The sequence below is a fragment of the Squalius cephalus genome (assembly GCF_949319135.1).
Source record: "Squalius cephalus genome assembly, chromosome: 16".
Lineage (NCBI taxonomy): Eukaryota > Metazoa > Chordata > Actinopteri > Cypriniformes > Leuciscidae > Squalius > Squalius cephalus.
Window position 1 is genome coordinate 17,608,624 of NC_137137.1, and position 14,872 is coordinate 17,623,495.

Genomic DNA, 14,872 nt, shown 5'->3' on the forward strand with positions numbered 1-14,872 from the left:
GTGGGGCAAGCGGTGCCAATTTTAACTTAAATTGTAAAGCTATTAAGCCTAATTATATTTCAGAATGTCTGCTGAAATTAGAAGCATCTATAACACAGGACACAAAAACATCTAAAAAATATATAAAAAAAAAAAAAAAAAATATGAATAAAAAAATCTATAACACAGGACCTTAGAAATAAGAAACTACATATAAAAATACATGTAAAAATACATCAAATAAAAAAATATTAATATGTAAATTGATTGTCATGACAAACATTATGCACTCTCAGCTAGATTGAGGTGACAACTTTCTAAAAAAAAAAAAGATTTAAATGTATTAATTAGTTAAACAAAAATTGTCACAAATAAAAAATTAAATGCCATAAATAAACAAATAAACTAGATGTACCGCATCGCGGTACAAAATATGACCGCCGCTCAGGCCTGCACTGGCTTTCCACAAAAATAAATGACGTGGAGTAATTTGGCTGTATTGCGTGTTTATGTATATACCTAAAAAAAGTAGTAGTATGTGCATGTCTGTCTGTGTGTGTGTGTGTGTGTGTGTGTGTGTGTGTGTGTGTGTGTGTGTGTGTGTATGTGTGTGTGTTTGTGTATGTGTGTGTGTCTGTGCGTGTATGTATGTGTGCGTACATGTGTGCGCGTGTGTGTTTGTGTGTGTGTGTCTGTGCATGTGGATTTGTATGTGTGTGTATGGGTGTGTGTCTGTGCGTGTGGATGTCAGTGTGTGTGCATGCTTGCGTTTGTTTGTATTCCTGCATGTGTGTGTGTGACAGTATCATCCTAAACCAGCAACCCTTCGCTCAACAGCACCATCTACAGGCCGATGAGTGTACAGTCACTAAATGTGCACATAAATGAATTTATTTTATACCCCCCCATGGATGAAATTCTACGAAACTTAGCAGAGGATACCCCCAGAGGATGTCAAGTTAATCATACACATGAAATATGGTGCAGTTCTGAACATCTCCACTGAAGATAGGGGCGATTAAAGCAGAATAATATTGCATTTTCATTTTTTATGGGAGGGGCGCAAATCACAAATGAGTGATTGTGGGCTAGGTTGATGTGGGCCCTTAAGAGCAACATACCATAAAAATTTCTTTTGTTTCGGTGTCCCTGGTATCGTTGACGAAAAATTTACGGGGGCCCCAGCGCAGGGGGGAAGTGGCCCCCGGGGACCAAACAAAATTTTTCCGTAAAAGTCTAGTAGACCAACATACCATAAAAATTTCTTCATCCTCGGTGCCACGGTTCAGGTAGTTATTTAGGAAAAACTGCATTTTTTGAGTTTGGGGGGGCCCAGCGCGGGGGGGGAGTGGCCCCCGGGGACCAAACGAAATTTTTCCGTAGAAGTCTAGTGGGGCTACATGCCCACCAAATTTCATGTTCCCCGGTGCTTCGGTGTCCCTGGTATCGTTGACGAAAAATTTATGGGGGCCCCAGCGCGGAGGGGGGAGTGGCCCCCGGGGACCAAACGAAATTTTTCCGTAAAAGTCTAGTAGACCAACATACCATAAAAATGTCTTCATCCTCGGTGCCACGGTTCAGGTAGTTATTTAGGAAAAACTGAATTTTTTGGGGTTTGGGGGGCCCCAGCGCGGGGGGTGAGTGGCCCCCGGGGACCAAACGAAATTTTTCCGTAAAAGTCTAGTAGACCAACATACCATAAAAATTTCTTCATCCTCGGTGCCACGGTTCAGGTAGTTATTTAGGAAAAACTGCATATTTTGGGGTTTGGGGGGGCCCAGCGCGGGGGGGGAGTGGCCCCCGGGGACCAAACGAAATTTTTCCGTAGAAGTCTAGTGGGGCTACATGCCCACCAAATTTCATGTTCCCCGGTGTTTCGGTGTCCCTGGTATCGTTGACGAAAAATTTACGGGGGCCCCAGCGCGGGGGGGAAAGTGGCCCCCGGGGACCAAACGAAATTTTTCCGTAAAAGTCTAGTAGACCAACATACCATAAAAATTTCTTCATCCTCGGTGCCACGGTTCAGGTAGTTATTTAGGAAAAACTGCATTTTTTTGGGTTTGGGGGGGCCCAGCGCGGGGGGGGGAGTGGCCCCCGGGGACCAAACGAAATTTTTCCTTAGAAGTCTAGTGGGGCTACATGCCCACCAAATTTCATGTTCCCCGGTGCTTCGGTGTCCCTGGTATCGTTGACGAAAAATTCAGTAAGGTGACGGGAAAAAAAAAAAAAAAAAAACTTTGACAATCCCTATATGACCGCTTTCGCTAGCTACGCTAGCGGCGGTCATAATTATGTCACATGACAAAAATTATTCACTGTTCGCTAGATTCACTTTCCCCATTCTCCCCCATAAGCCATTTAGCACAGTGTTCCTCAACTCTGTTCCTGGAGGCACACAAACGGAGCACATTTTAAATGTCTCCCTTATCCCTTATTATTGAAACGAATGGGGAGGACCATATAAGAGCTTGATTTGAAACCGAAACATCAGACGCAAGTGCTTTACTTCTGAAGGACATACGCAACTATATATATAATATGCGTTCTTTATTTACCCTAACGATTATAAAAACGATTATATTCACAGCTCTAGTCATCACCGAGACTGCCATGATTGTCGCTCGTGCGGATTGATATTAAGGTCTGTTTGCAATTTATAATTGTAGAAAAGATGTTTCTGAACCCAATGATACAAGAATCAGCAGGTGTTTCTGTGCTGAAAGTAAACCCAGACACAACTGAAATCAATGTTTAGGAAGCCAACTTCTGGTATTTTTTTGCACAAAATAATAAAACGTAGTGTCAATAAAATGATTAATTTCAGTATTTATGATGTTATAAATGAAAATGTCGGTACTGTATCTCAAAGCCCTTGGTATAATCTATCATTTTTTAGAGCAGTAAACACAAATAACCTGTTTTCGTCATTTTTATAGCTATGACTACTTTGTCTTAATCTCATTATTAGATTCTGCTACTTTAGCCGGGGTTTAGACATCGAGGCGAAAACAGTAGGTGAAAAATCCCTGGATGAGCAATTACTTCCGCCTAGATTCTGAAGTGCGCATTCGATGGACACTTTACTATACCATGAGGTCACGGGTGAGGATTTATGAATGGCAGTGAAATGACGCAACTGACGCTGGTAGATCATGTGACTAACAACATGGCATATGCATTTTAAGATAATGCTTATTTGCCAATTACAGGAAAGCTTCCCATGGGGCAATTTGAGATTAAGAGTCAATCGTGACTCTAGTGGAAACACTCTGCTGAGAGCTGCTTACTGGATACCAGAGACTCCGTCTGTCACCAATGAATTAAACACACCCTATAAATGTGAGAAACACAAGAAAGAGATCAGCCTTGCATGATGCTTCCAATAAATGAAGCAAAAATGTGTCCGACACCACTTATCAACTTGACTCAAAGCACCACTGACACAATCCTCTCAGTCACTTGAGGAAAGAGAAGTGCTGCTCGATCCTAAGAGGCAGCTCTAGAGGACAAGAGTGCTGTTATGCTTGCGCCGCTAATGCGTGGCCACGGAAAACAGAAGAGAGTATAGAACGCTTGAGAGGGTTCTCGGTATGGTCCAATCAACAAACTGAAGGTTAAGCTGTCTGAGACATGCTGAGAGCTCTTCATTTAGGTGTGGAAAAGGTCAAAGACCTTTAAAATGGTTGCATGGAACTACAGAAAATACAGAACGGTGACAAACAAAACCATCCAAATAAAGTTAAAGCCACAATGAATGTTGATTGGAAACCAACTTATTTGGTTTATGTATTTAAAAGACTAGAACTACAACCCAAAGTTTTTCATTTGGTATTCCACAGAAAACAATCGTAGCATATACGGTTTTGGAATGACACAAGGTAAACAAATGACAAAAGTTTCAAGTAATTTAACAAGGGTCTTACAAGAGAACTCTGATACCCACCAAAACAGTCATTAGGTCCATTAAAAAGCAACATATAAAAGACAAAATGTCCATTTAAGTCCTATAAACATTATTCTTCATTGTGCCAAAGCAGTGTGAATGTCTTTTTTTCCCATGTGCCATTTTCCTCTCCCTTGCTGTCCAGTCCAAATTAGCATATTACTATTATGCTATGATAACAATCACATAATAATCTAATTAGACTAACGGCATGAGGGCCGGCTTGAAAGTTTTCATAGGCAGACTGAAGAAAGCTGTTATTATTATTTCATAATCATTGTATTTTTATGTGATTTGCAAAAAACCCTGAAATCTTGAGCTGAATACATTACTGATGATTGTCTAACACAATTTTGAGTTCTAATTTAGTTTTGATTCCCTTAATAATAATATGCTAATGCAACCATCTAATATGTCAACATTAATGATCTGGAGAAAAAAAAAAGTTATACTAAAGGTTCAAACTAGGCTATTAAATATTTGAATGTCGTGCAACAAGTGTTAGTAATTTCACCAAAGTAAACTTAATAAAACATTTTTAATAAAAAACCCTGTCACAGGTTAATTCCTCTCAATAATAAGTTATTTCCACTGGATAATAAGTTAGAATCATTGGGGGAAAATATATTTTTCCATTTAGTTTGGGATCAGTAAGTAATTTTATTCAGCAAGAATGCCTTATTTGGTGCCCTAAAAACATTTATAATGCTACAAAAGATTTATTTTAGATGTTCTTTTGAACTTTCTATTCATCAATGCATTATGAAAAAATAATTGTATCACGATTACAACAAAAATATTAAGCAGTATTAACATTGATAATAAGAAATGTTTATTGTGCATCAAATCAGCATATTAGAATGATTTCTGAAGGATCATGTGACACTGAAGACTGGAGTAATGATGCTGAAAATACAGATTTGCCATCACAGGAATAAATTACATATATTTTTATATATTACAATATATATATTTTTTATTCTAATAAAATTGTACAATATTACTGTTCAAATAAATCCAGCTTTAAAGGGGACATTGGATTGCCCCTTTTTACAAGATGTAAAATAAGTCTCTGATGTCCCCAGAGTGTGTATGTGAAATTTTAGATCAAAATACCCCACAGATCATTTTTTAGCATGTTAAAATTGCAACTTTTTGGGGGTGAGCAAACAAACACAGTTTTTGTGCATGTCCCTTTAAATGCAAATGAGCCGGTGCTCCCGGGCCACTTTCAAGAAGAGGGCGGAGCTTCAAGAGCCCATGCAACAACATAAAAGGACAATCTCACACACTTAAAAGGTCAGAAACTGTCAGTAGCAATGTTCAGCCTTATATGTTCAATCTGGAGTCGGAAAATGATGCAAAAGGTGCAAGACGCAAGGGCAACGGTTAAAGACGTCCATCTAGTATGTTTACATCAAAAAACATCTGGAAAAAAGCATAGTGGAATGGAAAAACGCGTTCTGTGTGAATGGCCCCTTAGGTAAGCACTTCTTTCATTTAAAAAACATTTCAAAAATCTTACCGACCCCAAATGGCAGTGTAGGCTTCTGCAGCAAGTCTAAACAAGGCCATAACACTTGAATACAGACGATATCAAGAGCCAATAATTTAAAACAATCACATTTTTTCACCCCCACCCCCACAGGTCAATGAAAAGTGAAGAATTAAAAGTGTGTGAAATTAGGAGCATTTCGCTCAGAGCAGCATTAAATAAAAAAGACATTTAACACGCTGACTGGCACACCCTGGGATTCACGGGTAATAAATCAGAGTGAAATGTGCTTACTAAATAGATGGATCTGGGTTATGCAATATCACATCCCGGAAAGCAAACGGTTTTAATTCGGTATTCTTGTTTTGACTGACCTTCAAACCCTGAAGCATACAAACAAATAATGAGAGAAGGCAGGCACTGACAAGAAAAAAGAAGGCAGGGATGAGCCTTAGTATTGAGTTTGACTATGACAGAGACACTAATGTAAGAGGCAGCATCAACAGTAAAAGATTAAGCATATTTAACCTATCCTGTTCACATCATCAAAAAAAATGACTAATCCACTTCAAATAAATAGCCCTGAGATGCCATATGCCGTCTTGGACGCTACTTGTCAGTATGAATGAGTGTAAGCAAAACCATCTTCTTAATTACACAATCTATATTTACTTTCACTGAGTCAGGATGAAATACAAAAACTAAAGAGCTTTATTATAAATTACAAAAGATGCCAGAGGGCCGAATGCCTATAAACACACCAAGGGGAAACCATTTCAGTTCCATTTCTTTTTATAATGGCAATGATGCACACAACACATCAGTTGCAACAGAATGACAGTTTAACCAGTTTGGGAAACAAGGTTAAACAAGGTTAATGCCACCCCTATTTCAGAACTATCCCGCTGTCTAAATCCGCTGGCACCAATTTTGTGCGGGAGTGACTGCACAAATATCACCCTGTCCGTAACATCATGACAGTTGGGTGGTTAAATGGCTGCGATGATTTGAAATAAAACCTTTTAAATCTAAACCTGCTTCATGCTGGGAAAAGTGATAAAAAAAAAGTACATTTTTCCTTTTAATCCATTTTGTGCATCATTAACCAGGGGGAACTTGCACCTTCCCTGTGTCAGTGTAGATTTGTAGCGTAATACATCTCTTTGACTTTATCTACTGTCTGTTGGGCACCCCACCGCCTGTTATGTGCGGACTGATTGCTCGCTGTGTCCATTCCCTCGATTAGTTTCCTCTCTCGCTGCAATATGAACTCCGGTCCTCCTTCGAAACTGCTCTGAACACTCTACGACTTTCTGCAGGAACACTAACGTAATTTAATATACCACTTCCGTGTCAAAGCGTTCCAGGTATGTGTCCGATATAAAGATTATATGATCAATAAGTTCACCATATCTTTTTACACTGGTTTAACTCACCAAAATAACTTTCTTTTTATGTTAAACAAGATTCAACAATTTTTTTATTAAAGTCAGTTTAATATAATTGAAGTTGAAATGACTTAAACATCCAAGTTGATTGTACTTAAAAATGTAAGGCAGCTTTTTCTTTTTAGCCTAAATACATCAAAATGGGACAAAAAACAAACTTATTTGAGTTCCATGGTGTTTAAGTGGTTATATCATGCCACTAATGCAACTTGGATAATAACATGTCAATCTCATCCCTCCTACTTGAAGCATTTCAGTCTTTCGGGGATGTAGGCGTGAGACTGCTTATTAGGGAGGAATATTTTGGTCATTTTGTCTACTTGAGCACTTGACAGACAAATCGGAGGTGGTGGTGTCCATCTGCGCAATTGTTTAATTATTGGCCAATGGATGTCTTAGTTTTTCTGCATTCCACTGCGCTGTATTTCCCTTGTTTTTCTATTTAAACATGAGCTAGACAGAAGCTTTTAAATCATTGCGCTCACGTGTTGCATATTTTGCAGCATCTCACGCACAACACTAAAGAAACTAGTTCTAAAGACATGGCACTCAAGTTAAAATAAAGTTAACAATAAAATAAATAAAGAAAATATAGAAGTTAACACTATTAAACCAGGTGTGTAGTCACCGACACATCCAAACAGACTATATACATGTTACCGTAACTCTTCAAAATGACTCAACCTACTCCTGTACGGAGTACAGTACACAACATGCTTGTTGCACCGTAACACACGGAAGTGGTACACAAACATTTTCCAGCACCTCCTGGACATTGCAGTGACCAATAGTATCATTTTACACAAATAGCTGTGTGCCATCCACTAAAAGCAGGGTTCCCACACCTTGGTTAACTTCAAATTCAAGGACCTTTCAAAGACTTTCCAGATCCAATACCCTAAAATTCAAGGACTTAATGTGGGGACACATTTCAAGTGAAAGCAAGGTTACATCGTTTCATCTATTATCATTATTGTTATTTTATTTGTTTGGTTGCTGTATACGTATATGTATGTATTGGTATGTATATATATATATTTATATGTATGTATACATAAATAATTGAACATGTTATCTATTTTTATTTATTATTTATTTGATAATACTTCTGTATTTGTATTGCTCTTGTGCGTTTTTTTGGACAAAATTAATAATAATAGTTGGAAAAAAAGATAGGAACAAAAAAACAGTCAAAACAGTCTTACCGGTACCTATAGAAAATTACCTATCTTAGCTTCATGTTCTAAAGTGAAAAAAAATCTAGTTAAAATATTTTTTTTTACACTACCCTGCATCTCACATTTTCAAACAAAATGTGTTCTATGTGAACGGCCTCTTTGGCTGTTGGATCATATCTTACTGTTTTTTTTTTTTTCTAAAAACAATAAATGAGCATCTGCGTTCAGCTTCATTCAGTTGCACTCTGACTACCGTATTTTCCGGACTATAAGTCGCTCCGGAGTATAAGTCGCATCAGTCAAAAAATGCGTCATGAAGAGGAAAAAAACATATATAAGTCGCACTGGACTATAAGTCGCATTTATTTAGAAATTTATTTCACAAAATCCAAGACCAAGAACAGACATTTAATCTGGAAAGGCAAGTTATTCAACTACACAGAACAACAGGCTGAATAATGTTAGGTGTCCGGTTTGTTAATGCAACACATTAACAGTTATTCAGCTACACGATAACATTAAGAACATATACCTGGGAGGCTGAATAGGCTAAATTAACATAAGCCAGCGAGCCCAACAAGCAAGTTACCAATAAACAAGTTCACCAAGCAAAAAAAAGTCAAAATCAGCTATTTGGGACTAGCCTATTTCGTCTACAAAAAGGAGGATGTTGACCAAAAAGAGGTAGGCTACTTTGCTGGAGTGTTATAAAGTTGTGGATGGTTGTCTTTTTTAAACATTCGTTTATTTTTCGTGTTCGCATTTATGAGGAAAAAACAATGTTACGTGATATTACGGACGCGACCGTTATGAAAGCGACACTAAAAGACTGCTTTAAAACTTTCACAGAGACCTCAAACAGAAAGCACAAAGCCTTTCTTTAAAACGAATTTCGTTTTGTATTAATTGTATCTTAATTTTAATCAGTATTTCATTATCCAATTTCCTGGATTTAATAATGATTAATAATAATTAAATATAGCAGCCAGCGCCTGAACCCGAGATTAAGCTATGATCCATGTACCGAAACTCAGCGTAAAAGGTAGCCTACTCGCCTCACACACCTAAAAAAAAAAAAAAAAAAAAAGAAAGAAAGAAATATATCTATTATCTACAGAAATCTCTACTTTTAAACAGAACCATTAAAAAAAATATAGCTATATTTAATCTGTATGAAAAGTGCATTTCTCCCGATCACTGCTGCGAAGATCGCGAGTCAGTATATTGTCAACTTCATCTTTACAGAAAACACTTGTTTATTAATAAACAATTAAAATGTCTCATTGTAATATTTTACATATTATTAATCATTACTTTTGCTGGGTCTAGGTGCCGTTTACATGAACACGTCACTGAATCAGCACAGAAAACATAATTTTTCAGGTCCTAGAACCCGAAGAACGTTAGGTCCTGCGTAGAACGTTCACCGAATTCTGAGAGAAATATGTTTCTGGAATAAAATATTAAGTGGCCTTTTTGTTACTTGTAATGAAGCTTGCTTATTAGTGAAATTATTAATAACATGGAATGGTAATTATTGACTTTAGCCTGGATTGATGGCTCGCAATATCGCAATATATTTCGTTGGGAAAAAAATATCGCAATGTAATTTTTTTTCCAATATCGTGCAGCCCTAATCCTTGGTGTCGCTTTTGAACAACTCCGCCAACTAGAGCGCTCCCTCTCACGGCTGTAGACGGTAATGTTTTCTCTTGGTTCATCTCAGTCTGAATTAATTTTGATATATAAGTCGCACCTGAATATAAGTCGCAGGACCAGCCAAACTATGAAAAAAAGTGCGACTTATAGTCCGGAAAATACGGTATCTGTTTTAAAACACTAGAAAGCACTCTGGGTAAACGCTATGTACGCTTTGGCCTCTGTCTTCATGTCACCGGGTACAGTATTGATGCAAATTGTAGTCTGCAAAAGCAAAATATCGTCAAAAACTATGCTGTATCCCATCAAAAACAGAAAAATGAATCCCCCGGAGTTGTGTTTTGATTAGTCACAGCTGTCATTTTTGAGTACTCTGGTACTGAGAATCATCCCACGTCATTCTCTAACAAAGAAACACCGTCATATAAGACCAGTGAGAAAAGGTTGCCACTTGCAAGCTCAAAAATGTGCTTCATTTCAAACCAGTAAGCGGCTGAAAGTATCATAAACCACCAGAGCCGTTTTATCATACAGACAATTAAGAGAAATTACTCACTTAAAACCGAACTACTTGGAAAAAACAAACAAAAAAAAACCTTGAACTACTGCACTTCACATGATTGATTTGATCATTTTCAACTGTTGTTTGGAAGCTATTGTTGTTGGCAGATTTTCTATCAGGAGCCCCACTCAGCTGAAACATGCTCATGTGGGTGTTACACAAAAATAACATTAGGAAAAGACAGACTGAGATTTCACCACAATTCTCTCCAAAACACAGCAATGGCATTTTATTCTCTCATTACAGATTTTATCTAAACACTATGGGTGAGGCAGTTCCCATAAAAAAGAAGCAAAACATCAAAACACAGTTTGCCACCCATATGGCACTTTTGTACCATGGTTCATCTAATTTCTAACTTTCCATTTGTTAACATTAACTAACAGTTAAAAATACTTCTAAAGCATTTATTAATCTTATTTAATGTTAATTTTAGCATTCACTAATTCATTATTAAAATCAAACGTTGTGTGTAAGTATTATTTAATGGACTTTAATGGAAGCTAACATTAACTATTAACTAACAAGTATGAATAATTACTGTAATAAATGTATTACTGATTGTTAGTTGATGTCATTTGATAGCAGGGTTCCTACACATTTTCTATTTCAAAATTCTATACTTTTTCTATACTCAAATTTACAAACCTCTGTAGATTTTTCAGACCATATTTAAGATAAATGGTTCTTCAGCATTATATTCGGTATTCCTAAATATTTTTAGTTTATGGTTTTTTTTTATTTTTCATTGATTTTCTTCAAGTGATGACATGCTTAAATGATGAGAAGAAACCTTAAATGTTTTAAAACCTGTGTATATTCATCTCTGACACATCGGTTAGATACTGTAAATGTGGTTTGATGTTGCACGATCAGCAAAGTCTGATTTAAATTATCGTTTGCTCCCTTATCTGTTGCATGTTTAAGTGGCACACGCACATTCATTCATTCTTATTTTAATATTTTAGGAAACTGAATAGAGGCAATAGACAAAAAACAAACAAATATTTTTCCATACTTGTGCAGACCTGTAAATTACTCAAATCTAATTCCATACTTTTCCAAACTGCATAGTAGGAATCCTGTGATGCATTAACTAATGGGACCTTACGGTAAAGTGCTACCAAACAAATATCATGTTGAAAAATTGTATCTCTATACAGAAAATAAAATAACGGTTATCGATATTAATATGTTAAAATATCGGTTATCAATATTGGCCTCCAATTAATCTAACTGGTGCATCCATAAAAATTACTTACTGACAAGTATTTATTGAACCTGGGCCGGATTCATGAAACATTCTTCTTAACTGCCAATTTCTTCTTATTTTTTGTCTTAAGGCGAGACACGGCAGGCAAAAACATAGTCTTTTTTTACTGGTCAATTTTGAGATTTTTGGATATTTGTCTTCATTAACATGTCTTCTTTCAGACTTGTAGTGAAAAAAAGTCCGAAATACACATTTAGGTCTTTATTTTACTACACTTTGTCTGTTTGCGTCTGTAGATTTCTCATAAATTCAACAAAAGTTGGCGTTCTTAATCAACATGCTGCTCCGTGATTGCTGCCGGCACCCTGTCATCACATGCACCGCTGGAAAGCTCTCTCTCTCCTATACAATCCTGTCGGATCCAAATATGGTCATTTCCTTTTTATCAGCAACCAATCGTGAAAGTAAAAGGGCTGAATGCGCAATCTCATTGGCTGATGATAAATCTTTAAAGAAGGTGTTCTTAAGAAAATATTGAAGAACTTATGAAGAATTTTTCAAGAGTTGCACATAGCAACATTCTTATGAAACTTCTTAGAATTTATCTTAAGAATTTTCTTAACTTCTCTCTGAAGAGGATTTCCGTGAATCCGGCCCCAGGACCATAACCTCAGGACAGAAGCATATAGTGAACCGTGAGAAAATTGAACCTTTAGACCCTTATCCTTAGGATAAGTTGGATGTTCATCAAGCTTGTTCATGAGAAGTTGAGATCTCTGAACACATTAACACCCTTTGACCTCTTTGTTTGTGAACTGAAGTAGCAATGCAGCCAGTTCTATTTGTCCAATCAGTTTTAATGTACTATTTCAATCAACACCCACTATAACTGATCAATAACAGCCACTTTGTGACATCTGTCATCAATAGGCGAGTGTAACATCTGTGACCTTTGAGCCGAGGTGAAACTCACCTGTTTCCTCCTCTTGTCCTGTTCTGTTGGGGGTTCTTCGTCATCTGTCAGCTTCGGCTCTTCAAACTGGCTCATCAGCATGCAGCTAGAGGACAGGCAGCCGGAGAAAGAGAGTATTGTGAAGTGTGTGTGTGCAAAGGAGAGAAATTACATTCATGTTACACTTTCACTTTCTTACATTTCTAAAATGTGCCATTTTCCCCCATTTTCCAGCAGTTGTGTAATCTCTCACTGCATTTATGAACACTCTTTTGACACCTCACTGAAGTATGTGTGAGGAAATGATAAAATGCCTTAGGAGATGAACATAAGGGTATAGCACCACATCCTGAAGTCATGAAATATTTGCAACCTCACAGCATCATTCACATTTCATGACCAGCTTTATACACACAACCCAAACGTATACATAAAACAAACATACTGTATACCAGGGGTCGGCAACCTATGGCACGTGTGCCAGAAAACAGATCTACATTTCCAGGTAATCATTACTCATAGTAATACAGCTTGTTTTATTAAGGTAGGAGTTATAAATATGATTAAGGTGTGAGAATTGAACTGCGCAAGTCAATGAAAGAGGGGTTGTGGCACTTAATGGAAAACAGTTAGCTGACCAGGTCCTGCAAATTCTTCAGTTTTCCAGCATCTTTTGTATATTTGAACCCTTTCCAGCAGTAACTGTATGATTTTGAGATACAATTTTCAAACTGAGGACAATTGAGGGACTCAAACACAACTATTAAAAAAGGTTCAAACATTCACTGATGCTCCAGAAGGAAACACAATGCATTAAGAGCCTCATATATATAATATATATATTAGTGCCGTCAACGTTAACGCGCGCGATAATTTTTTTCCAGTTTAATGCATTAAAACTATTTAACGCAATTAACGCAGCATAATTTTTGTGTCATCCTTTGGCTAGCGTTACATAAGTGTTCATGCTCTTATTAATGTAAATGCTTTTAAACCATTCAAGTGCGACAAGAAAAAAGAGAACGCACTGTCTGTGAATATCCTGTGACACACACAACAGACACAAAAACGCACGCAAGTATAGAGTTATCTTTCACGCTTTACAAACAGTAAAACACAATTATGTCAAAATGTCAATTTTGTCAAGTATCCTCATAAAAGTAGTCTTAAATGAGTTAAATAAAGTCTTAACTGAATGGAAAGAGCTGTGAGAAAATGAGACGGGTGTCAAGGTCTTAAAGTGGCAGCAGCCAATAATGCGGTCTGTCATTAAAGTTAATCAAAGAACAAAGGTACCATCTATATTTAATTTGTAATTTATGCAGTGCAGACTGTTTGATAACTTTATTCAATTTCTGTATATTTCCTACCTGTTAGACATCAGTAGCTGTATAAGTATCAGTGATAGAAGCCTTCATTCATAAAAAGATGCCATTAAACAAGTACTTAAAATATACTGTCTTTAAGTTGTTTCTACATTAATTTGGCGATTAACTGTGAAATTATTACATTATAAAATATATTAAAAACGTATAAAAGCTTAAGTGTTTTTAATCAGAAAAAAAGTATGATTAATCTAGTTCATTTTTTTTAGCGATTGACAGCACTAATATATACACACACACACACACACGTAACCTGCTTTAATAATGAATAATCTAACAAATACAAACATTGTGACACACATCACGATCACTTCTCTTAATGTTGAGCATTTGTTTCATGAAACCCTGCCATGACAGCGTGTGCCCTTGTCCACCAGGTTTTCCAGGTCATTAGGCAGACAAAATGCCTCTGTGGAGAAGTGTCATCAAAAAGAGAGAATCAAACTTACTCTTTGAAGGTAGCCGTCTCAGGGTCTTCCGTCATAACATCGTGCAGCGCCTCCACGCTGATGTTAATGATCCCGCAGAACTTGTCCTGGATCACGCTGAAAAATGATTGCAGTGGAAAAAAACGTTATTCAGAGAACGAACACAGCGTTCCAACATTCAGAGAACCATGTTGTGAGTAATGACACGACTGTGACAGAAAGATGTTTTAGGGTGTCTTCACAAGCCTGTGAGCAGGGATGTCATGGTGGAAGTTTTAGTAGTCAGAACCAAAGGGAGTGAAATTTCACAATACGATACCACAACAGAAAGTAATACGCTATTCAAAACATTAATTTAGCTAAAACGTACTGTATAAACAAATGGCATAAAAACAATAGCCTTCAAGTATTTCTCAATTAAGTAAACTTCATTATCTTTATTTTTATTATTGCCACACCAAGACAGCCATTTCGAAACAAGAAATGCCTTTGCATGCAGGCAAATACGCATGTAAGCGTTCAAAAGCAGTCACCTGTCAGTCTGACAGCGCGTGGGTATGGAGTTGATACTCGCCTAGCTAAACTTTAGAAAGACTGCTATTGTTACAATTTTTTTTATTAAGTTAAGTT

At 36.9% G+C, this 14,872-nt stretch overlaps 1 protein-coding gene across 1 annotated transcript in view; it reads right to left on the reverse strand.

Moving 5' to 3' along the window:
* Positions 1–14,872, reverse strand: part of ipo11 (importin 11) — a 169,761-nt gene that overhangs the window by 16,653 nt on the left and 138,236 nt on the right. Inside the window, exons 28-29 of the mRNA XM_079898081.1 lie at positions 14,264–14,359; positions 12,451–12,535 (exon numbers count right to left, since the gene is read on the reverse strand). Coding sequence (XP_079754207.1) covers positions 12,451–12,535; positions 14,264–14,359 — 181 coding nt within the window. The remainder of the gene's footprint in view (positions 1–12,450; positions 12,536–14,263; positions 14,360–14,872) is intronic.